This window comes from Oncorhynchus keta, chromosome 11, assembly GCF_023373465.1.
Source record: "Oncorhynchus keta strain PuntledgeMale-10-30-2019 chromosome 11, Oket_V2, whole genome shotgun sequence".
Lineage (NCBI taxonomy): Eukaryota > Metazoa > Chordata > Actinopteri > Salmoniformes > Salmonidae > Oncorhynchus > Oncorhynchus keta.
In genome coordinates, this window is record NC_068431.1 from 27,523,323 (window position 1) to 27,546,569 (window position 23,247).

A 23,247-nucleotide genomic window follows, 5' to 3' on the forward strand; every position below is an offset into this window, starting at 1 on the left:
ATTACAGAGACAATCTAGCACTGTCCACAAACCTGTCGCCATGACTTTATGAAAAGTTACAAAACCAGAGAGTGAGGCCCCATCTCCACATCAGGTGATAACACATTTAACATATCAATAAAAGCACTACCATGTACCACATTCAATGGGCTTGAGGTCTACTAGCATAATGCCAAAAGGTCAGGATTCACACCATGTCCACTATGCATCTTTTAAAGGCAATGTTCGGGGAGCTCATTCAAGGTAAGCGTTGCATGCCTTTTAAATGTGCATAACCTGATTGAATCCTGGCCAATGACATCTTGTTAGTTCATAGACAATCTAGCACAGGCCACAAACCTCTCACCCTGACCTTATGAAAAATTAATATAAACAGAAAAGTTACAAAACCAGAGTGAGGCCCCGTACACACATATACAGTCTAGATAGTATACTTTATTCTCTGCCTCCCTGCTGCTTCTTTTTCTTCTGTTTGATTGCAGACTGTGTCATCTTGGCCTTCTTGGCCAGCCCCTGTCCAGGTGTCTCTTCTCCTGGCTGTTTCTTATTTTTGTTCCTTTTCTTCTTTCCTTCCTCTGGTTTCCCCAAGGGGACTGTGTTGGCATCTGCTGCCCCTTTCTCAGAGACAGGCAATTGCTTCTTGCGGTTCTTTCTCTTTTTGGTTTCAGGCAGGAATCCTTTCTTCTTCTTGGGAGCGATCGGCTCAGCCTGGTCCTCCTTGGTTTTCCTGATCCTGTCCCGTTTGGGCTTTCTGTTAAAGATGTAGCCACAAAAACAAGGTATTAGAGCAGAGGTTCTCAAAATGGGTCCACAGCCAGACCTCAAAATAAATGTTAGTAATAATAAAAAAATATATATTGTAGTTTACAATGTATGAGGCTGGTGAGCAACATGGGATATTGGTATCCACAAACGGCAGTTTTAAAGCTTAAATTAGTCCAAGTTCTCTCTGCCTCATGGCAAAATGTGTAGAATTGCATGAAAGTAGCTTAAACTGCAAAATCTTCTCTCCGATGCCAAGAGGCAGGCATTTACAATATTCCTTCCCAGGGCCCGAGACTAGGTTTGTCTGGTCATTCACTGCCAAAGAAGTCATAGTAAAACTCCTTGTATCTCACTCGAGTTGTTCTGAATATGACGGGGTTCCAGATGAATTCACGGCAGGTAGCCTCGCGGTTAAGACCGTTGGGTCAGTAACCAAAAGGTCGCTGGTTCGAAGCCACGAGCAGACTAGGTTTAAAAAATCTGATGTACACCTGAGCAAGGCACTTAACCCTAATTGCTCTTGTAAAAAGGGGTCCCCTGCCCCAAAAAGTTGGAGATCCCCTTGAAGGACAACTAACCAACCTGCTCTATGGGTATACTGCCACTGCAGCTCTTACCAATTATCTGAAATAGTGGAAAGTATCAACATTGCTCACATCCAACAAAAAAACCTGTCAAGTAGGCCTCAATGATTATATGTTACTATGAGTATTGTTGGTACATTTAATTCCCTATGACATGGTAGTGTAACTTCAGACAGTGATCGTGTGGGAGAGTTACTCACATGACACCAAAGTGTTTCATGACAGCCCAGTAGGTGTCCTCCATCTGCCCTGTCTTTTTGAAGCCCAGAACCTCTCTCATGGACTGAAGAACCTTCTTGAGGGGCTCCAGAGCCACAGACAGTTTCTGTAAAAAACACAGGAGACAAAAGGTAGGTCAAAGAACCTACAAAAATCCTCCCATGTTAGTAGGACAGGGAAATGTGGTGAAATTAGAGTTGGTTTACCTGCTGGTTGACATTTTTGACCAGGAACAGGCCAAGCTCCAGGGCTTTGACCAACTTCTCCTGGACCACCTTGTTCTTAGCGGTCTCAACTACAGTCTCCAGACTCTGAGGAGAACAACATCCACAACCATATCTGTAATGTCTTCTAAAATCGACAGCCCAGGGAGAGAGAGGTGATTTATCATCTAAGACAAACCTATAGATTGAACTGCATGAAAACAATTGCTAGTTGATCTGAGTTTAATGTGATGTAGAGATTGATTCCTATGGTTTGCAGTTTCACGTTCTCTAATGTCTAAGCTTGGGTGAGGTGTTTGATGCCTACCGCTGCCACCTGGCCCACCGCCTTCTGAAGCAGCCCTGCCCAGGGATCGCCCGCCAACAGCTGCTGTACCTCCCTGCTCTGCAGCCCCCGCAGCACCATGGCACTAGCCTGGCTCTGTGGAACACAAAGTCAAACCCTTAATGTGCAGATGTTATTCTACAGATCAGTGGTATTTACCATCAGGCTGAAAGGATAATTGGCTGGGAAGAGTTAGATTAGTCATTGTTTTAAAAGTGGAGCTGGTAGACGTTGACCCATAGTTAGATGCTTATTTTTACTCCTAATTGTTGATGTGAGGAGCCTGCTAGTCTTACTTGTTGGTGTTCTCTGATTCCTATTGTGATGTGTTCCACTGCAGTCTCCAATAGGTTCACACACAGAACCTACACACAACAGAAGATAATCACGGTTACACCAGCCACAAGAGGAGAATAATTATACATCTTCAAGTGTTTATACAGTCCCTTGAGGGTAGTGTAGATAGAATAAGAGTTGTTGCCGTTGTCTCACAGGGAAGCGGGTGAAGAGGTCGATGAACATCAGACCTGACAGAGGGCTCTTCCTGCGTGTCATGAAGGAGCGCAGAGCCCCTTTAAAGATGTCAGACACCCTCGCCACGTCCACGTTGCCCATGAACCTCAACTGCAGCATAAGGAGATTTCAGCATATCAACAGGTTGGTTTTACACAAAAGACACAATAATAGTAAATACTCAGCGTACATTCAGGTTGGTAAAGATACTTTATTTTTTTACCTTTATTTAACTAGGCAAGTCAGTTAAGAACAAATTCTTATTTTCAATGATGGCCTAGGAACAGTCGGTTAACTGCCTGTTCAGGGCCAAAACGACAGATTTGTACCATGTCAGCTCGGGGATTTGAACTTGCAACCTTTCGGTTACTAGTGCAATGCTCTAACCACTAGGCTAACCTGCCGCCCCTAACCACTAGGCTACTTACCTCCTCAGTTGATAGAATTGTCTTGCCGTCTGCGGAGGCCCCGGGCACCCCCCCTCTCAGCACCTTGACCAGGTACAGAGATGCACTGAAGAAGTAGAGTGACACTGAGGAGTCCGAGAGCTTCTGGGCTTTGGTCATGAGTTTCTCCAGCAGGTCGTGGAGCTCCCCCTGTCTGTCACCTACGGTCTTACAGTACTGCTTGGCCCGGCATAGCTGGTTCCTGGGGGAGTAGAGGATAACGTTACTGACTGATCAGTATAGCAGAATAATACTGAAAACTTGACAGGAATAGCTCAGTCTTCAATGAAGCTGCATCTGACAAGCTGTTCTATATAGGTGCATAAAGAAGTAAAACAAATCCTGGCTTACATCTATTACATAGCTTTGTGTTAATGAGTTTTAATACCGTTAACACTATTATACATGGCTCTAATGCACTGACATTTGGGAGCACAATAAAAGTATTTGATGAGGACAGGAAATCACTAAAATTTCATGAATAAACTGTATGAGGGTTCCATGCTCAATCAGGCACAATGTACTCTCATGAGTCACTTGTGAGAGAAATGTTCAGCTGCCCCTTTAAGTTAGAGGTAGTAGTCGTGGCCAAAAGTTGAGAATGACAAATATTCATTTTCAAAGTCTGCTGCCTCAGTTTGTATGATGGCAATTTGCATATACTCCAGAATGTTATGATCAGATGAATTGCAATTCATTGCAAAGTCCCTCTTTGCCATGCGAATGAACTGACTACCCCAAAAACATTTCCACTGCATTTCAGCCCTGCCACAAAAGGACCAGCTTACATGTCAGTGATTCTCTCGTTAACACAGGTGTGAGTGTTGACGAGGACAAGGCTGGAGATCCCCCTGTCATGCTGAGAGTTTGAATAACAGACTGAAAGCTTCAAAAGGAGGGTGGTGCTTGGAATCATTGTTCTTCCTCTGTAAACCATGGTTTCCTGCAAGGAAACATGCCTTCATCATTGCTTTGCACAAAAAGGGCTTCACAGGCAAGGATATTGCTGCCAGTAAGATTGCACCTAAATCAACCACTTATCAGATCATCAAGAACTTCAAGGAGAGCGGTTCAATTGTTGTGAAGAAGGCTTCAGGGCACCCAAGAAAGTCCAGCATGTGCCAGGAGTCTCCTAAAGTTGATTCAGCTGCGGGATCGGGGCACCACCAGTAGAGAGCTTGCTCAGGAATGGCAGCAGGCAGGTGTGAGTGCATCTGCACGCACAGTGAGGCGAAGACTTTTGGAGGATGGCCTAGTGTCAAGAAGGGTAGCAAAGAAGCCACTTCTCTCCAGGAAAAACATCAGGGACAGACTGATATTCTGCAAAAGGTACAGGGATTGGACTGCTGAGGACTGGGGTAAAGTCATTTTCTCTGCTGAATCCCCTTTCCGATTGTTTGGGGCATCCGGAAAATAGCTTTTCAAGAGAAGACAAGGTGAGTGATACCATCAGTCCTGTGTCATGCCAACAGTAAAGCATCCTGAGACCATTCATGTGTTTGGTTGCTTCTCAGCCAAGGGAGTCAGCTCACTCACAATTTTGCCTAAGAACACAGCCATGAATAAAGAATGGTACCAACACATCCTCCAAGAGCAACTTCTCCCAACCATCCAGGAACAGTTTGGTGACAAACAATGCCTTTTACAGCATGATGAAGCACCTTACCATAAGGCAAAAGTGATAACTAAGTGGCTCGGGGAACAAAACATCAATATTTTGGGTCCATGGCCAGGAAACTCCAGACCTTAATCCCATTGAGAACTTGTGGTCAATCCTCAAGAGGCGGGTGGACAAACAAAAAAACACAAATTCTGACAAACTCAAAGCATTGATTATGCAAGAATGGGTTGCCATCTGTCAGGATGTGGCCCAGAAGTTACTTGACAGCATGCCAAGGTGGATTGCAGAGGTCTTGAAAAAGGGTCAACACTGCAAATATTTACTATTTGCATCAACTTCATGTAATTGTCAATAAAAGCCTTTCACACTTATGAAATGCTTATAATTATACTTCAGTATTCCATAGTAACATCTGACAAGCAGCAAACTTGGCAGAATTTAATATTTGTGTCATTCTCAAAACCTTTGGCCACGACTGTATATATGGATGCGGTACCATTTGGGACAAGAGGAGGAATGATTGGAAGCTATGAATCCACTTGTAATTGTTCTCTAGTGTATGTTACTGTATCTGTAGCCTTTCAGTCATTGTGCTAACACTAGTTTGCATTGGCTCGCAAACCAACTTTGACTTCCTGATAGGACATATCTAACATCACACTCTGAACTCTTGTTTGATATCATTTTTTTGTATGACGAGTGGGGATGCATTATGTACTCAGTCAATGATTTTGATATGCAGGATTCATACACATTATGACTTAACCAAATTTCCATGATCAACAATTATTGGAGTCTCCATGTACATATGGCACCCTCAGTAATTACTGGGACAGTGACACATTGTTGTTTTGGCTCTGTACTCCAGCACTTTGGATGTGAAATGATACAATGACCATTAGGTTAAAGTGCAGACTCTCAGCTATACATTTTAGGGTATTTTAATCCATATCGGGTGAACAGTTTAGAAATTACAGCACTTTTTGTTCATAGTTTTGGGCCAAATTCATTTGTGTATTAAAGTAGTTTAAAGTGTAATATTTAGTCACATTTCTAGCAGGCAATGATTACATCAAGCTTGTGGACTCTACAAACTTGTTGTATGCATTTGTTTTGGTTGTGTTAGACTATTTTGTGCCCAATAGAAATGAATGGTATAATAATAATGTATTGTCATTGGAGTCACTTCAATTGTAAATAAGAATATAATATGACTGTAAACACTTTTATATTAAAAGCACACGCTACCATGACTGCGGATAGTCCTGAAAGAAACGTGAATAAGGATGAGTGAGAAAGTTAGGCGCACAAATATCATACCCACTCAAAAATTCTAATCTCCCCTGTTGTTGCAATGGTGAGACATTAGCGTGTCTGGGGGGGGGTGACATGTGCGCGTCTAACGTTCTCACTTATCGTATCATTTCAAATCCAAAGTGCTGGAGTACAAAGCCGAAACAAAAATGTCAGGGTCCCAACAATTACGGAGGGCACTGTATAAAAAAAGTATGCGTAATGTGGTATCGACACAGGGAGGCTGCTCTCTGATCCCATGACATTGAGCAAGGCACTTAACCCCCCCCACAAAGTAGAACCCCAGCTAGGCAACTGTATGAAACACATGTGGTCAGCCCTCAGTGTGGAGAGCTACTGGGTGTTCAGGCTCTTGATCAAGCCCTTTAATAAGGTCTGGTTGAGCAGTTCATTTCTAAACTGTGATTTGTTAGAGGGGGACAGGAATAAAAACCTGCACAACCATTAGTTCTCCTGGAGGATGGTTGAGCACCCTTGATGTAAAACATTGCAACATTACAAATAAGTTATGCCCTTTGAAATAATTTGCTCATTCAAAATATCAAGAGGTGAAATGGCTATGGTAGGCCCACACATCTTCAGGAAATTAACCTTTTCTAGTTTACTCATTTATCTTAGCTACATTATCGTCCAATAAAGGTGAAATAAAAAATAAATAAACATTAGAGTTGTTTACTTTGCAGGCTGACTATTATCTATTGTGTTACAATGTCCCATACATTGGATGCTCAAATCAACTGGAAGTATCTATAAAACAACTTTTGAAGCCACATAATCCAAAGGCAACATCTAATATTTGTTTCTACAATGAAATGTTCATGATTAGATTCACAGCGATTGAACCCAATCCCAACTAATACCATGGTAACGTGAATAGTTAGTTTTGTCAAAAATAATCATTTAAATTAGTCATATGAAATGTTTAAAAAGCAAATCAACTTTGTATGGCCTTATTCACGTGTCGGTGGAACGTTTTTTGGAACATCAATAATAACTAGAGGGTACAATATATGTTTTAATTGGCTACCTAGTTAATCTGTTCTCTATCATTTTATAGGCCTGCCTGCTGACGCAATGTCTGACTGTCTCTCTGTCCTTGAGCAACGGCCCACTCATCTTGCACTATGCAGGTGATGTGTGCAAACACAGATGCGCTAGTGACGTTCTGATCCTGGCTCATATGTTGATTTTATTTGATAAAATATTTAACTGCCTATATAAATTACATGGGGGAAAAAATGATAGTAGTGTCTGTGTGTCTAATGGCACCAGCATGCCGTACTTGAAGATGTCTGCGGCCTTGCGGAGGAAGTCCTGCTCCTGCTGGTCACACTCAGAGCTCATGCCGCTCTCGATGACGCTGAGCAGGGGCTCCACCATGCCCAGCACCAGGGGGCTGCTGCCCTGCCTGGCCAGGAACACCTCAACCAGGTCCAGCACCTGGAACACAGCAAAGAACCAGGGTCAGCGCACCATGTACATAGGGGGGACCAGCACCAGAAGAACAAGAGGCAGTGTTAGAAATAGCACTGCTCGCAGCTATTGCAACAGTTATTAGTATGTGCCCTGAAGCCAGCACTAGGAGGAGCATTGGAAACATCACCCCTTCCACTCATAGAACTCATCTCTCTATCCAAACAGATGAGACAGAAATAGACCTTGATCTTGAAGTCTCTGACGAGGGTCTTTTCCTTTTTTAGCTTGTCCTTCTCATCCTTCTTAGCCTGCATCTTCTTCTTTTGTTCAAGGAACAGCGCTGCGATGCTGCCGTCCAGCTTCATCATGGCTTCATCGTCCAGTTCGTCGTCATCGCTGCCATCCTGTTCTGTGGCCTGTGACGGGCATGAAGAAAGACCCAATCCAGTTAATGTCTAGAATACCCCGGCGCTGTGTATCAATGTCCTTTCTTTTGAATCCTCCACTTTACTGAATGAGAATTTCAACCTTGAAACCTATTCAGAGACTTACTACAACATTTTTTTTTTTTTTATTTTTTTTTTTAAATCAAGGCTAATAACAACCTTAGTTACCAGTAAATACAAACCCAAAGACAGAACAGAATATCAATGACAGGCAAGACACCTACCAGAGCACCTTGGTTCTGTAGGACCTTCATCAGCTCAATGCGGAAGTTCTGATCCACCTCGCCCCCTTCCTCCATGGCCTCATCTTCACCCTCCTCAGAGTCGTCGTCTGATGCATCCGACTGGAAGCAAGTAATACATATATTTAAATATTAGCAATCACTCTTATGGGATGCATTTTAAATGAAGGATATATTTAAGCAATAAGGCCCGGGGGGGGTGGAATATAAACGGATAAGGGTTCTTAGGCACGACGTGGAGTGCCTGGATACAGCCCTTAGCCATGGTATATTGGCCATATACTAATATATCCTTCATTTAAAACACATTCCTAAACTAGTCTAGAGGGCGACCGATTAATCGGCATGGTCGATAAATTAGGGCCGATTTCAAGTTTTCATAATTGGTAATCAGCATTTTTAGACGACGATTACATTGCAATCCGCGAGGAGACTGCGTGGCAAGCTGATCACCTGTTACACGAGTGCAGCATCAAAAGGACCTGGTGGCTGCAACGTATAAAAACAACCAACCAACCATGTGTAGTTAACGAGTGATTATGTTATTACTAGCTTGTCCTGCGTTGCACATAATAAATGCGGTGCCTGTTAATTTATCATTGAATCACAGCCTACTTCAACTTCGCCAAACGGGTGATTTAACAAAAGTGCATTCACGAAAAAAGCACAATTGTTGCACCAATGTACCTAACCATAAACATCAATGCCTTTCTTAAAATCAATACACAAGTATATATTTTTTTAAACCTGCATATTTAGTGAAAAGAAATTAATGTTAGCAGGCAATATTAACTAGGGAAATTGTGTCACTTCTCTTGCGTTCCGTACAAGCAGAGTCAGTGTATATGCAGCAGTTTGGGCCGCCTGGCTCGTTGTGAACTGTGTGAAGACCATTTCTTCCTAACATTTGCATTATTTAAACCAAATTGAACATGTTTCATTTTTGATACCAAATTGATTTTATTGTTGTAATTGTCATTATTACAAATAAATAAATAAAAATATTTTTAAAATGTTCAGAACCGTTTTAATTATATAGATTTTTTTAATATATTTTTTTATTTAATTATTTTTAATCAGACGATTAAGCGGTATTGGCTTTCTTTGATCCTCCAATAAATCGGTATCGGTGTTGAAAAATCATAATCAGTCGACATCTAAACTAGTCACCAACATAATTAGAACAGTAAACAAGTCATGTGTCATACCACAGCTTTCAACCAATCAGCATTCAGGGCTCAAACTACCCGGTTCATAATCTTTAGAATACCGTAATTGCTGGACTATTAAGCGCACCTGAATATAAACCGCACCCACTGAATTATTAAAAAATATGTATTTTGTACATAAATACGCTGCACATGTCTATAAGCCGCAGGTGCCTACCGGTACATTGAAACAAATGAACTTGGTCACTATCTTCCTCCTCATGTGCACTAAAACCACTGAAGTCATCTCCTTCGGTGTCGGAGATGAATAGCCTCAGAATTGCTTCATCCGATGTTGGATCGTTTTCATTGTCGCTCTCGTCACTTTCATCCGGAGGCAAATACCCCGCTGAGCTCATGCTGCCTCTTCAACACGCAGCAGTCCAGCCTTTCGAAACCCGTTGATGATAGTGGATTTTTTGACAATGCTCCGCGCTGTCAGGACCCACTGGCAGACTTGACCATAAGTTGCTCTTCGCATGCAGCCCGTTTTAGTGAAGGATTTCTCCCCACTTGTCATCCAAGCCTCCCACTGAACAAGGAGCGCCACCTTACATGCACGATTTACACTGATGTCGAGTGGCTGCAAATACTTTGGGCCATCTGCTTTTCTTCCCTCTGAAAGCCTTTGTCTTTTTGCACTGAGTCAGTTCCTCACGCTGCTGTTTCCAACGTCTTATCATCGACTCATTAAGGCCAAGCTCCCGTGCAGCAGCTCTTTCCTTTTCCAACAGCCAGATCGATCGCCTTCAACTTGAAAGCTGCATCATATGCATTTCTCTGTGTCTTTGCCATGATGAGGGTGACAAAATTACTACCGTAATCAGAATGATGGGAAGTTTGAGAGCGCTCGATTTTACGTCACATTATGTGACGGTGCTCAGTTTTTTGGAGGCATGAATCTTGTGAAAGCGGGAAAAATCCATAAATTAGCCGCGTCATTGTATAAACCGCGAGGTTCAAAGCAGCGGCTTATAGTCCAGCAATTACGGTACACTTTTGTGGACTTGATCAGGTGTGAAACAACTGATCTGACCTCAATCTCTCCTTCATCCTCCTCTCCTTTCTTTTTAATGTCTTTCTTCTTTATTTTGTCTGAGTCTTGATCATCTGTCACCACGACGGCACTGTCCTCCTCATCTTTATCTGGGTCCAGAACCTAAATACACAATGCCTCTAATTAATGGACATTCCTGTAATATATCCACAAGCACTTTTACAAATCAACTAAAGTTTTACCATCAGTGAACACAATGTAATATATCAAAACTACAGCTCTGCAACAGTAAAGTATTCTTTAGTCTATTTTAGTCTACACTTACATCCAAGATGGCGGTGAGGGCTCTGGCGGTGACGTGGGGACAGATGTTGGAGAAGACAGTCCGGCAGACGTGGCGGATGTGTCTACTGGGCTGGGACAGGAGTGAGAGCAGGATGTCCACTACCACCTCAGCCCAGTGGGGCTCCTCCTCTCCTCCTGCAGAACCTGGATCAATGGAGGACATGTGGTTACAGAGACATCACACCAAGGGCTGCCACATGAAACAGAGGGTGGTATTTATCAAACCTTACAGTCATTGTAAACCTGTGAAAGTGTATGGAGGGGTACTAGATAAATAGATTGTTTACATTGTCCAATTTATGGAGGATGAGTACTTCCTTCCCTGTCAGAGATGAAGACCGGGGTGGATTGTAAAGTTTGTTGGCTCTGACACATGGCCTACAGATGTGTGGTCTTACCTGTTGCCTTCTTCTTGGACTTCTTTTCTTGGGCTTTCTCCATGCAGTTCTGCAGATCCTGCATCAGGTCCACCAAATCCTCTGGAGCCTTTGCGGTACAAGCAAACACATTTTTTTAAATATATAATCTAAAATGTCCATAATACTATAACTATTTTTATTCCCTAATTTGTTAGTTTATTGCTTACCTTGAACAGGTGAATGCCAACCAGCAGGAAGAGTTGTTGGAATGCAGAGGTCTCTGGAGTCTGGCCTTTCTTAGATTTCTTCATTAGAGTCCTTACTGACGCCAGCATACTAGATATCATAACAACAGGTTCACTACTGGCTTACATTTCTTACACCAACCTTTAAATCCCCCATCTCTACATGGTCCATACCTGTCCCAGGTCTGTCTCTGCTCAGGGCTGAAGGGCTGGGTGCTCTGGGCATACTTTGGCTGGTTGAGCAGGGCGTCGGCATACTGCACGAGGCAGTAGATCCACATGGATCCTTCACCCGTCACACCCTGCACGTGCCTCTGGTTGCGGGCCGCCACCTCGGGGGAGTCGCCCAGCAAAGGCAGGTGGTTCATGTGCTGCAGGAGTCTGAAGGAGTTGGGAGGTTAGAGACGTGTTGATAGGGTGTGTAGAGTAACATAAATTAACTCATGCTGTGGCTTTTCATGAAATTGCACCTTTAAAACCATACATGTTTAAAACTTAAGTGACTATTCCAGCCATGCTCTTCATATTTGACTACCCCACAGCTTGTGTTTGTTAAAGTGATAGTGTAATGTGTTATTTCACCCAAAGAAGGAGTTGATGACGACGACTCTGGTCTTCTCATCCAGGGGCACTGACAGAGTGGCTTCTGTCTCAGGTATGTCTGGGGTAGCTTTCTTAGCGTTAAAGAATGCGTGGAAAAAGACAAACCTGGTGCAATGGAGGATAAAACAATGGCTTAGCATCTATTAGCGATGTGCATCTTTCCCTTTCAAGATGATTCGATAAATGGGCTCCGATACGTTTTAGTTTGAAACAATTCAAATGCACCAACATGTGTTGCATAAACACATTAATTTTTCAATCTGATGCTGATGGAGCTGGGCTCTCTAAGCCTGATCTGTCTGAGCTGTGTGTGTATATGGTGTCTGTACTATGTAGGCACCGGAGCTGAGCCGTAAGGGAGACTGGGTATGTACCACCGCACTACCAGAGGGATGTAGCCTGTATTTTATCTCCCCACTTTAGTTCTGAAATCACCATTGCCCACTAATTAGCTTGTCATTTTTGCAGATTACAGAAAGTGGTTGCGTTGGTAATGTATCAATATGTATTGTTTACAATACAGAACTTTGGATTTGTGTTGAGATAGCACATTTCAGCAGTAGGCGGAATTAATTGAGGAAAACTCAGAATTTATGAACGGCCTGTTTCTCAATTCACACCATCATTGGTGATCAAAGATAGTTACTCAGCCAAGCCAACGTGGTGGTGCAGCACCCCTCTTGTTTGAGGAGAACTCTGGCATAGTGACCATACTACATTTGGATCCGGTTGGGGTCCGCAGACCAATGCACTCGTCTTAACTTCTTTGGGACTGGGGGGCAGTATTGAGTAGCTTGGATGAATAAGGTGCCCAGAATAAACTGCCTGCTACTCAGGCCCAGAAGCTAGAATATGCATATAATTAGTAGATTTGGATAGAAAACACTGAAGTTTCTAAAACTGTTTGAATGATGTCTGTGTATAACAGAACTCATATGGCAGGCAAAACCCTGAGAAAAAAATCCAACCAGGAAGTGGGAAATCTGAGATTTGTAGGTTTTCAAGTCTTTGCCTATCCAATATACAGTGTAAATGGGGTCATATTGCACTTCCTAAGGCTTACACTAGATGTCAACAGTCTTTAGAACCTTGTTTCAGGCTTCTACTGTGAAGGGGGAGCGAATAAGAACTGTTTGAACCAGGTATCTGGCAGAATGCCAGGAGCTAAAATCACACATGCGTGGCCGTGAAAGCGAGCTGCGTTCCCTTTAATTTCTAAAAACAAAGGAATTGTCCGGTTGGAATATTATTGAAGATTTATGAAAAAAACATCCTAAAGATTGATTATATACATCGTTTGACATGTTTCTACAAACTATAATGGAACTCTTTTGACTTTGTCTGGACTAAGTGCATGCGCCTTGTGAATTTGGATTTGTGAACAAAACGCGCAAACAAAAAGGAGGTATTTGGACATAAATGATGGACTTAATCAAACATTTATAGTGGAACTGGGATTCCTGGGAGTGCATTCCGATGAAGATCAAAGGTAAGTGAATATTTATAATGTTATTTCTGAGTTTTGTGACACCTCTGCTTGGTTGAAAAATGGCTGTATGTTTTTCTGTGGCTAGGCGCTGACCTAACATAATTGCACGGTGTGCTTTTACCGTCAAGTTCTTTAAAATCTGACACAGCGGTTACATGAAGGAGAGGTTTATCTATAATTGTATGCATTACACTTGTATCTTAGATCAATGTTTATGATGAGTATTTCTGTAATTTGATGTTGCTCTCTGCACTTTCACCGGATGTTTGTTTGAGAATGCATTTCTGAACATAACGCACCAATTTCAAATGAAGTTTTTGGACATAAAGATAAACTTTATCGAACAAAACACACATTTATTGTCTAACATGGAGTCCTGGGAGTGCCATCCGGTGAAGATCATCAAAGGTTAGAGATTCATTTTAATGCCATTTCTGTCTTGTGACACCTCTCCGTCTTTGGAAAATGGCTGTATGGTTTTCTGTGGCTAGGCACTGACCTAACATAATCGCAAGGTGTGCTTTCGCTGTAAAGCCTTTCTGAAATCAGACACTGTGGCTGGATTAACAAGACGTTTATCTTTAAAATGGTGTATAATACTTGTATGTTTGGGGAATTTTAATTATGAGATTTGTTTGAATTTGGCGCCCTGCAATTTCACTGGCTGTTGGCGAGGTGGGACGCTAGCGTCCCACATATCCCTGGGAGGTTAAACATTTGAATCGTGAAACTGCGTATCGGCAAATCGCTACATTACGAATATAAACTGTCCTTCAGAATACATTGGTTGTAGTGATATAAATGTTAATATTATTACATCCAACTTGGAACAGGAAAAAGATAACCCTTTGCTGCTCCCACAAGTGATACCACCAAGGCATTATTTAAAATCACTTGGAGGAGCAGCAAACAGTCCAGTGACATGTTTTCCCTGCAGTGAGATCTCTCACCTAGCTACATCCATCACTAGATCCTCCTCTCTCTTCACCTGGTTGTTCTCCACGATGGAGGTGAGGCGCGGAATGATCCATTTCCTCAGGCGGAATATACAGTTCTCTCTCCTAAGGATAGAGACAGTCAGCAATTCATTGGAAAGGCATATATTAAGTTCTAATGTGACATGCTATAAGGGTTCTACTCACTGGACTCCGCCCTCCTGGTTCTCCTTCTGCCTGCGGGTGCTGAAGTCCAGGCAGCTTTCCAGCTGGGGGTTGAGGAACATGTCTTTGAGCCAGTCCACGTAGCTCTGCAGGGCGGTGGGCCGCAGGTGCTGCACAACCCTCCAAAAGGAGGGCACCACGGGGTAGCCCTGGTTGGTGAGCAGGGAGAAGGCCACCACCACCGCCAGCTGCTTCTCCGGTTCAACGCAGCCCTGCAGGAAGTCACCCACGTACGTCTCCATCTCGGGGGCAAACTTGAAGCGGTCTGGGAGCTGAGGGGGCGAGGTGAGCCTTACTTTTAAGTCAATATATTAAAAACTAACTTTTTGGATAAGTGAGCATCTTGCTACACATGTTCAGTGACTAACTAAGACGCCTGAAGCATTACTATGTATTTCTATGACCTGGTGCCGTCGTGAGTCAGACATTTGACCTGGTGCCGTCGTGAGTCAGACATTTGACCTGGTGCCGTCGTGAGTCAGACATTTGATGGGAGACTGACCTGAGCAGAGACCACGTGTTCCCCGTAGGCCCTCATCACCTCTCCATTTAGCACCTGTTTCAGCTGGATCAGGGTCAGCAAGGGCAGGGCACTGCCCAGCAGCCGGTAGCTCAGGTAACTGTGGCACAGAGAGAAGACTGCATGTTGGCACAGCTATGGACATTTGCGCCAAAGGAAGGAAAACAGGAACATACACGTACATTGTGTGGGGCGGGGTGCTTGCAATAAATTTGAAAAATTACAGGAACAATTTAAAATGACAGGGGTCTTGACAACAGAACATAGTTCAATCATCTAATACTCAGGTTCAGGGTCCAAATGTAAGTGGGGAGCAATAGTCTTTTAACCCCAGTTCTGTGCTTACTGTGTGGGCCCTGGCTGGTCTTTTAACATTCCCTTGATTATCGTCTCCCTCCAGAAGAGCTCAAAGTTGTCCTCCTTCAGAGAGATCTGCAGCAGGTCCAGAGCCACCGCAGGCAGTAGGCGGTCCTTTTTGACAGAGCGGGCAGCCATCTTCAGTACCTCTGTTAACCTAGGGGAGAGGAAACACAGGTTTTGATTGTACATTTAGTCAAAGTGTGTGTGTGTGTGTGTGTGACCATGAAAGAAGAAACCTAGACATAGTGGTAAAAATCTGCTCACTTAGGGATATTGTCCATGGTAATGATTGTGGAGGTGCCCAGCAGCTTCTTCAGCTTCTTGGGCTTGAGCACCTGGGGGAACTTCTGCATGGCCACCAGGAGGAGCTGCAGCTGCTCGGGGGTGCTGAAGGCGGAGGACAGGTCTGTCTGCAGAGCTCCCAGCAGCACCTCCTCAAACACCTCCTCTGACGTCTGGAGAAACACAAACAACACCAAACACAAGTCATATTGACTGCACCCTTCCACACCAGGATTTATCACATTGGGACCCCATGAGAAGCAGGGTCCGACATTAAAGATGTCACATAAAATGGTGAGTAAAATCAGGGCCAGTGGATCTTGTCAAGGCCAGTAACTTCTCAGCATGTTCCAGATCAACATTTACCTGCTATGTCGTAGTCCACCATTTTAAAACATTGAAGACTACATGCAGAAAGTCATGCTATTTGAATTTGAGCCATATGATTGGCCATTCATTCAAACATGACGATGCTACCGCTAGTCAAAACCTGTTGAGCACTGAGCAGTACATGAGTTGATGCCTTTACAAACAGCACACGCAAGCTGTCGAGAGAAAAAACAAGCGTCCATCAATCTTTTGTTTATTTAACTAGGCAAGTCAGTTAAGAACAAATTCTTAACTTAACTTACAATGACGGCCTACCCTGGCCAAACCCCGATGACGCTGGGCCAATTGTGTGCTGCCCTATGGGACTTCCAATCACGGCTGGTTGTGATACAGTCTGGATTCTAACCAGGGTGTCTGTAGTGACTCCTCTAGCACTGAGATGCAGTGTCTTAGACTGCTGCGCCACTCGGGAGCCCCAATCTACTGGCTGAGCTTATTTATTTTAGAGAAATAGGGAACAGACTAGCAGTATGCTGGCTAGTGTTGATAGTCTGCACAAAGAAAGCTACAAAAAGACACCTGGCATTCGTCTTGGCTAGCCTACTGTAGCCATGACGATATCTCTTTTGGAATGCAGAACGTCTTAAAAGGGGCAGCGTCCTATTTTGGAAAGTAGGAAAAAATTCTTAACATTTTTTAGAATAAAAAATGTATGCAATTAATAAAATTCTAAAGAATGGAGTAATGACTTAGATTGCTAGATAATATTACACAACTTCAATACCATAATAACCAGATAGCTTATTAATAGCTGAATACAGAGAGAAAGCATTCCAACCTATAGGCCCTGCATGGTCCCAATGCATTTAAAAACTACACCATGTTCGGGCCAGTAGATTATTTATGAAGTAGAGCTGGCTGAGTCACTCACCTCAGACAAGATGTCCACCATGGTCTTCCTGGGAAGGTCCCGCAGGTGTTCTCTGTGAAGCGAGAGGCTCTGGAGGAGCTGGACACACTCCAGCACCACCTGCGGCTCCTGTCACACACACAGGTAAGTAAGCATACCAAACACACACTGAAAATTAGAGACAGAGCTAGGTTCCGCAGTAACAATAGATGGACATATCGACTGGGTTGGCTGACTTCACGAAAATGATGCAAGCATGACAAGGCTGGAAGGCGTGATTTACTATGATTCTGAATGGTCAGATATCTAGCAACAATGACAAGAAGCAACAATGACAAGAAACTGCAATGTAGGGAATCAAAGGTGGCTCGTTTCAGCTCATTGTATCTTGCTATTGATACATCTTGTTTTTAGTTTTGACTGATGTCAGGTCTATGCTAATATGGCTACAATAAAACATTGAGACTAAATATAAATTGAACTAAAATAAAAAGCAACATGAAACAATTAACTATTTTACAGAGTTAGAATCCATATAAGGAAATCAGTCAATTGAAATCAATTCATTAGGCACTAATCTATGGATTTCATATGACAGGGAATACAGATATAATAGATATAACAATCCCCGAGCTGACAAGGCAAAAATATGTTGTTCTACCGCTCAACAAGGCAGGGCAAGCACACCCACTGTTCCCCGGTAGGCCCTCATTGTAAACAAGATTTGGTCTTAACTTACTTGTCTAGTTAAATAAAAAAATTAAATGCTGTGCAACATCTCCCATTCACATAGAGTTGATCATGCTCTTAATTGTGGCCATTGGAATGTTGTCCCACTCCTCAGTGGCTGTGAGAATTTGCTGGATATATTGGCTTTAACTAGGACACGCATTCCAAACATGCTGAATGGGTGACATGTCTGAGTATTGTGGTGGGCCGGGCGCATGCTAGGTAGCCAGTTGTACTTTTTCTGTTGCACATTGGTGCGGCTGACTTCCGGGTTAAGCGAGTGTGTTAAGTAGTACAGCTTGGTAGGGTGGTGTTTTGGAGGACACATTCCTCTCGACCTTCGCCTCTCCCTAGCCGTACGGGAGTTTCAGCGATGGGACAAGACTAACTACCAATTGGATATCTCAAAATTAGGAAGAAAACGGGTTAAGTAATTAAATAAAAATCAAATGTCTGGTGAGGATGCAGGCCATGAATCACTGGGACATTTTCAACTTCCAGAAATTGTACAGATCATTGCGACATGGGGCCGTGCATTATCATGCTGAAACCTGCGGTGGCGGCTGAGGATGAATGGCACAACAACGGGCCTCAGCATCTTGTCACGGTATCTCTGTGCATTTAAATTGCCATCAATAAAATGCAATTGTGTTTGTTGTCCGTAGCTTATGCCTGCCCATGCAATAACCCCACCGTGGGGCACACTGTTTGCATCAGCAAACCGCTTGCCCCCACGACATCATACACGTGACGTGGTCTGCGATTGGAAGGCCAGTTGGACGCATTGCCATATTCTCTAAAACAACGTTAGAGGCAGCTTATGATAAAGAAATTAACATTAAATTATCTGGCAACAGCTTTGGTGGACAGCCCTGCTGTCAGCATGGCAAATGCACACTCCCTCAACTTAAGACATCCGTGGCTTTGGATTATGTGATAAAACTGCACATTTTACAGTGACCTTTTATTGTCCACAGCACAGGTGTGCTTCTTGATATGCCACACCCGTCAGGTGGATGGATTATCTTGGCAAAGCAGAAATGCTCACTAACAGGGATGTAAACAAATATGTGCACAACAGAGAGAAATACGCTTTTTATGCAAATGGGACGTTTCTGGCATCTTCTATTTCAGCTCATGAAACCAACACTTCACATGTTGCGTTTATATTTTTGTTCAGTGTAGTTTACATGTTGTAAACAGCCTCGGCCAACCCCGTCTGTTTTGCCCCATAGTTCCGCACCCGTCAGTTTTGTTGCTAAACAACCAACCCGTCTATGTGCTCCTCCATTATCTGCACCAAACATGGTATACTAATCTTCTCTGCCAAGCCCTTGGGTTACCTGGTGTCATTCTTACCTTTGGAAGGCGTGTGGACTGAGACAAGGCAAGCACACCAAAGAAGTTCCCAAAAGCAGCATTTCTGATGAGTTTCTGTCAACACAAGATACAGTATAAAATGGAGATCTTCATTGACATTAAGTTTTGTGTTAGTAAAATGACTAATAAATATTTACCATGGTACACAGCATCTAAATTCAGTCATATCACATGCTCACCTTTTTCACTGTCACCAAGTTGTGCTTCTCTTTGATTTGATCAAATGCGGTACGCAGAGATACCTCCTCAAACACGCTCAGGACCTGACAACCAAAACAATGAGAGAAATTATGCATAAGTCACATCATCTTCTAACATGTTATGTAATGACACCTTAATAACTAATTCGTTAGACATGTACAAAGAGACGCAGGATTTTGCTGAGCCATTAGATGTATAGTAGGGTGGCCACCCACTGCCATGAGTGGGTGAAAACGCACTTTGGTGATGAAATTTCACTTCCTTATGTTATAAAATAGTTTACCAAGACAAATATGATTGTTCCTGTTCTGAATCGTTCAGCACGTCTTTTAATTCACCGTATATATTCATAAAGTCAGATTTTGTAACCTAATACATCCGATAAGCACAGAACTGTGCAGCTTTCTCACGGCAACTTTTTAGGTTTTTACATGTCGTCCTCTTCAATGTTTCCATAGGTTACAAAAAAAAACTCCTGTTTCCCCCTCTGGCCTTCATTGACTTAGTCACCCTAATTTTGGCCATCTTACAAGGGTAAAAACTCCAATGGAGTAAAGTACTTAAGTTAAAAATACTTGAAAGTACTACTTAAGTAGTTTTTGGTGGTATCTGTACTTTATTTATATTTTTTTTTTTTGACAACGTTTACATTCCTAAAGGAAATAATCTACTTTTTACTCCATACATTTTCCCTGACACACAAAAGTACTTGTTACATTTTGAATGCTTAGCAGGACAGAAAATTGTCCAATTCGCACACTTATCAAAATAACATCCCTGGTCATCCCTACTGCCTTTGAACTGGCAGACTCAAACACAAATGTTTTGTTTTTAAATTATGTTGACCCTGGCTATCGACAAATAATTGTTTTTGTTTGCTTAATATAAGGAATTTTAAATTATTTATACTTTAATTTTGATACTTAAGTACATTTTATCAATTACATTTACCTTTGATACTTAAGTATTTTTAAAACCAAATACTTAAGACTTTTACTCATGTAGTATTTTACTGGGTGACTTTCACTTGAGTCATTTTCTATTAATAACATATCTTTACTTTTACTCAAGTATGAGAATTTGGTACTTTCCCACCACTGAAAAACGCCAATAACTTTGAACGGCTTATAATAGCAACATGAGGTTTGGACCATTGGTTTTCTTGTAGGACTATCTACACAATTAACATTGTTTTACCCATTTGTCAAAATATGCATTTTTGATTGCATTACCTGTCCCAAAGCCAAACTGAAGCCTGGCCGGGCAGCCTCTCTGGTGTGTGCCAAGCCATCCACCAGTCTCTTCAGAGTGTACTTCAGCTCATCTGACTAGAAAGGAAAGACAAGACCTTATGGCTAAATGTCAGGAACTGGGTGGCTCCATAAAGTTAACATAAAATGTACGTGTGGTAGCACCTACCCCTTCCAAAGAGAGTTTGACAACTCAAATTGATAGAATTAGAGTAAGGCGCATGCCAGCAATCAAAGCTCACAATTCAACCCACATGGCCATGTGTGAAATAATATTCCTGGGCATCTCCAGTAGTTAGCAACGTTAGCCTCACTAGCTAGCCATACTGCTCAGCGTTTTAAAGCTGTACTAATCTGGAAATTGATAACGTTATGGGTTGCTCTAAAGTGCAACACCCACCAATATCATAATGTGACAATGTGCCTAGCTAACTACGGTCGATAGTTTAGCAAAATAAGTTTAGCAAAATAAGTAGGCTATGTTAGCTAACTGTTAGCTAGCAACTGAGAGCAGACCCAAACACACCAACCTTTTCACTCTTCTTCAGATATTGTATGAGATTTTCAATGGCTTTCAGCCGTATATCTTGTTCAGGTTTAGCGATATCCCAGAAGAAGTCCAGGAACTCGCGGTTTTGTTGGAGAATACCCTTTGCATCCTTAATTTTTGGTCGCACTGGTTCATTTTCTATCTCCCCCATATCTAAATGCATCGTAGTGGCCATGCATGCCATGTGACAATTTGGAGAAAAACGTGCATGACCCCAGCATCTAAAAAAAAACGCACATCTTCCGGGTTCAAAGGAAGTCCCTTTTCTTCACGAGCCATCCAGCTTTTGTCAGCTCTTTGCTGGTTTACACAGGCATCCCAATTCGGACCGTTTACCCAATTATTGGCAAAATAACTGAGCGGACTGGTCAGAAAGACACATTAGTGGAAATGGATAAAAATTGGGCTGCCTGTGTAAACACAGCCGTTGTAGCCTATACTGTAGTGTATGGTGATAATGGCTACTCAGCATAACATCTTTGAATTCATGCTTCTGCAGCCTAATCTGTAACAGTTGTCATATGAAGCAAAATATACAGTACCAGACAAAAGTTTGGACACACCTACTCATTCAAGGGGTTTTCTTTATTTTGACGATTTTCTACATTGTAGAATAATAGTGAAGACACCAAACTATGAAAAAGCACATATGGAATCATGTAGTAACCAAAAACGTGTTAAACAAATCGAAATGTATTTTCTGTTTTAGAGTCTTGAATGTAGCCACCCATTGCCTTGATGACAGCTTTGCACACCCTTGGCATTCTCTCAACCTAGTTCACCTGGAATGCTTTTCCAACAGTCTTGAAGGAGTTCCCACATATGCGGAGCACTTGTTGCCTGCTTTTCCTTCACACTGCGGTCCAACTCATCCCAAACTATCTCAATTGGGTTGAGGCCGGATGATTGTGGAGGCCAGGTCATCTGATGCAACACTCCATCACTCCCCTTTTTGGTCAAATAGTCCTTACACAGCCTGGAGGTGTGTTTTGGGTCATTGTCCTGTTGAAAAACAAATGATAGTCCCACGAAGCGCAAACCAGATGGGATGGTGTATCGCTGCAGAATGCTATGGTAGCCATGCTGGTTAAGTGTGCCTTGAATTCTAAATAAATCACTGACAGTGTTACCAGCAAAGCACCCCCACACCATCACACCTCCTCCTCCATGCTTCACGGAGGGAACCACACATGCAGAGATCATCTGTTCACCTACTCTGCGTCTCACAAAGACACGGTGGATGAAACCTAAAAATCTCAAATTTGGACTCATCAGACCAAAGGACAGATTTCCACCGGTCTAATGTAAATTGCTCGTTTTTCTTGGTCCAAACATGTCTCTTCTTATTATTGGTGTCCTTTAGTAGTGATTTCTTTGCAGCAATTTGACCATGGAGACCTGATTCACGCAGTCTCCTTTGAAAAGTCTATGTTGAGATGTGTCTGTTATGTGAACTTTGTGAAGCATTTATTTGGGCTGCAATCTGAGGTGCAGTTAACTCTAATGAACTTATCATCTGCAGCAGAGGTAACTCTGGGTCTTCCTTTCCTGTGGCAGTCCTCATGAGAGCCAGTTTCATCATAGAGTATGATGCTTTTTGCAACTACACTTGAAGAAACTTTTAAAATTCTTGAACTTTTCCAGATTGACTGGCCTTCATGTCTTAAAATAATGATGGACTGTCGTTTGTATTTGCTTATTTGAGCTGTTCTTGACATAATATGAATATGGTCTTTTACCAAATAGGGCTTTTTTCTGTATACCACCCCACCTTGTCACAACACAACTGATTGTCTCAAACGCATTAAGAATTAAATAAATTCCACAAATTAACTTTTAAGAAGGCCCACCTGTTAATTGAAATGCATTCCAGGTGAATACCTCATGAAGCTGATTGATAGTATGCCAAGAGTATGCAAAGATGACATCAAGGCAAAGGCTGGTTACTTTGAAGAATATAAAATATAAAATATATTTTGATTTGTTTAACACTTTTTAAGTTACTACATCATTCCATATGTGGTATTTCCTAGTTTTGCTGTCTTCGCTATTACTCTACAATGTAGAAAAGAGTAAAATAAGGAAAAACCATGGAATGAGTAGGTGTGTCCAAACTTCTGACTGGTACTGTACATTTGGTCATATTTGCAGATTCACAGACTATTTGGACTATTTCACTATTATATACATCATTGATAATAACCTAATCACATA

The 23,247-nt window shown here is 42.4% G+C and overlaps 1 protein-coding gene across 1 annotated transcript; it reads right to left on the bottom strand.

Annotated features, from left to right (window-relative positions):
* Positions 1-18: 18 nt before the first annotated feature.
* LOC118389983 (myb-binding protein 1A-like protein) lies at positions 19-21,265 on the bottom strand. The gene is made up of 26 exons (XM_035780069.2): positions 21,014-21,265; positions 20,466-20,561; positions 19,212-19,295; positions 19,012-19,086; positions 16,945-17,052; positions 15,666-15,856; positions 15,388-15,555; positions 15,024-15,141; positions 14,504-14,793; positions 14,312-14,422; positions 11,852-11,977; positions 11,444-11,650; positions 11,252-11,360; positions 11,064-11,151; positions 10,646-10,809; positions 10,360-10,482; positions 8,098-8,217; positions 7,670-7,843; positions 7,294-7,451; positions 3,059-3,278; positions 2,610-2,741; positions 2,414-2,482; positions 2,100-2,213; positions 1,775-1,879; positions 1,550-1,674; positions 19-751 (listed from the first exon to the last, which is right to left on the bottom strand). The coding sequence occupies exons 1-26, from the start codon at positions 21,215-21,217 to the stop codon at positions 436-438; spliced, it is 3,795 nt and encodes a 1,264-aa protein (XP_035635962.1). The 5' UTR covers positions 21,218-21,265; the 3' UTR covers positions 19-435.
* Positions 21,266-23,247: the final 1,982 nt, after the last annotated feature.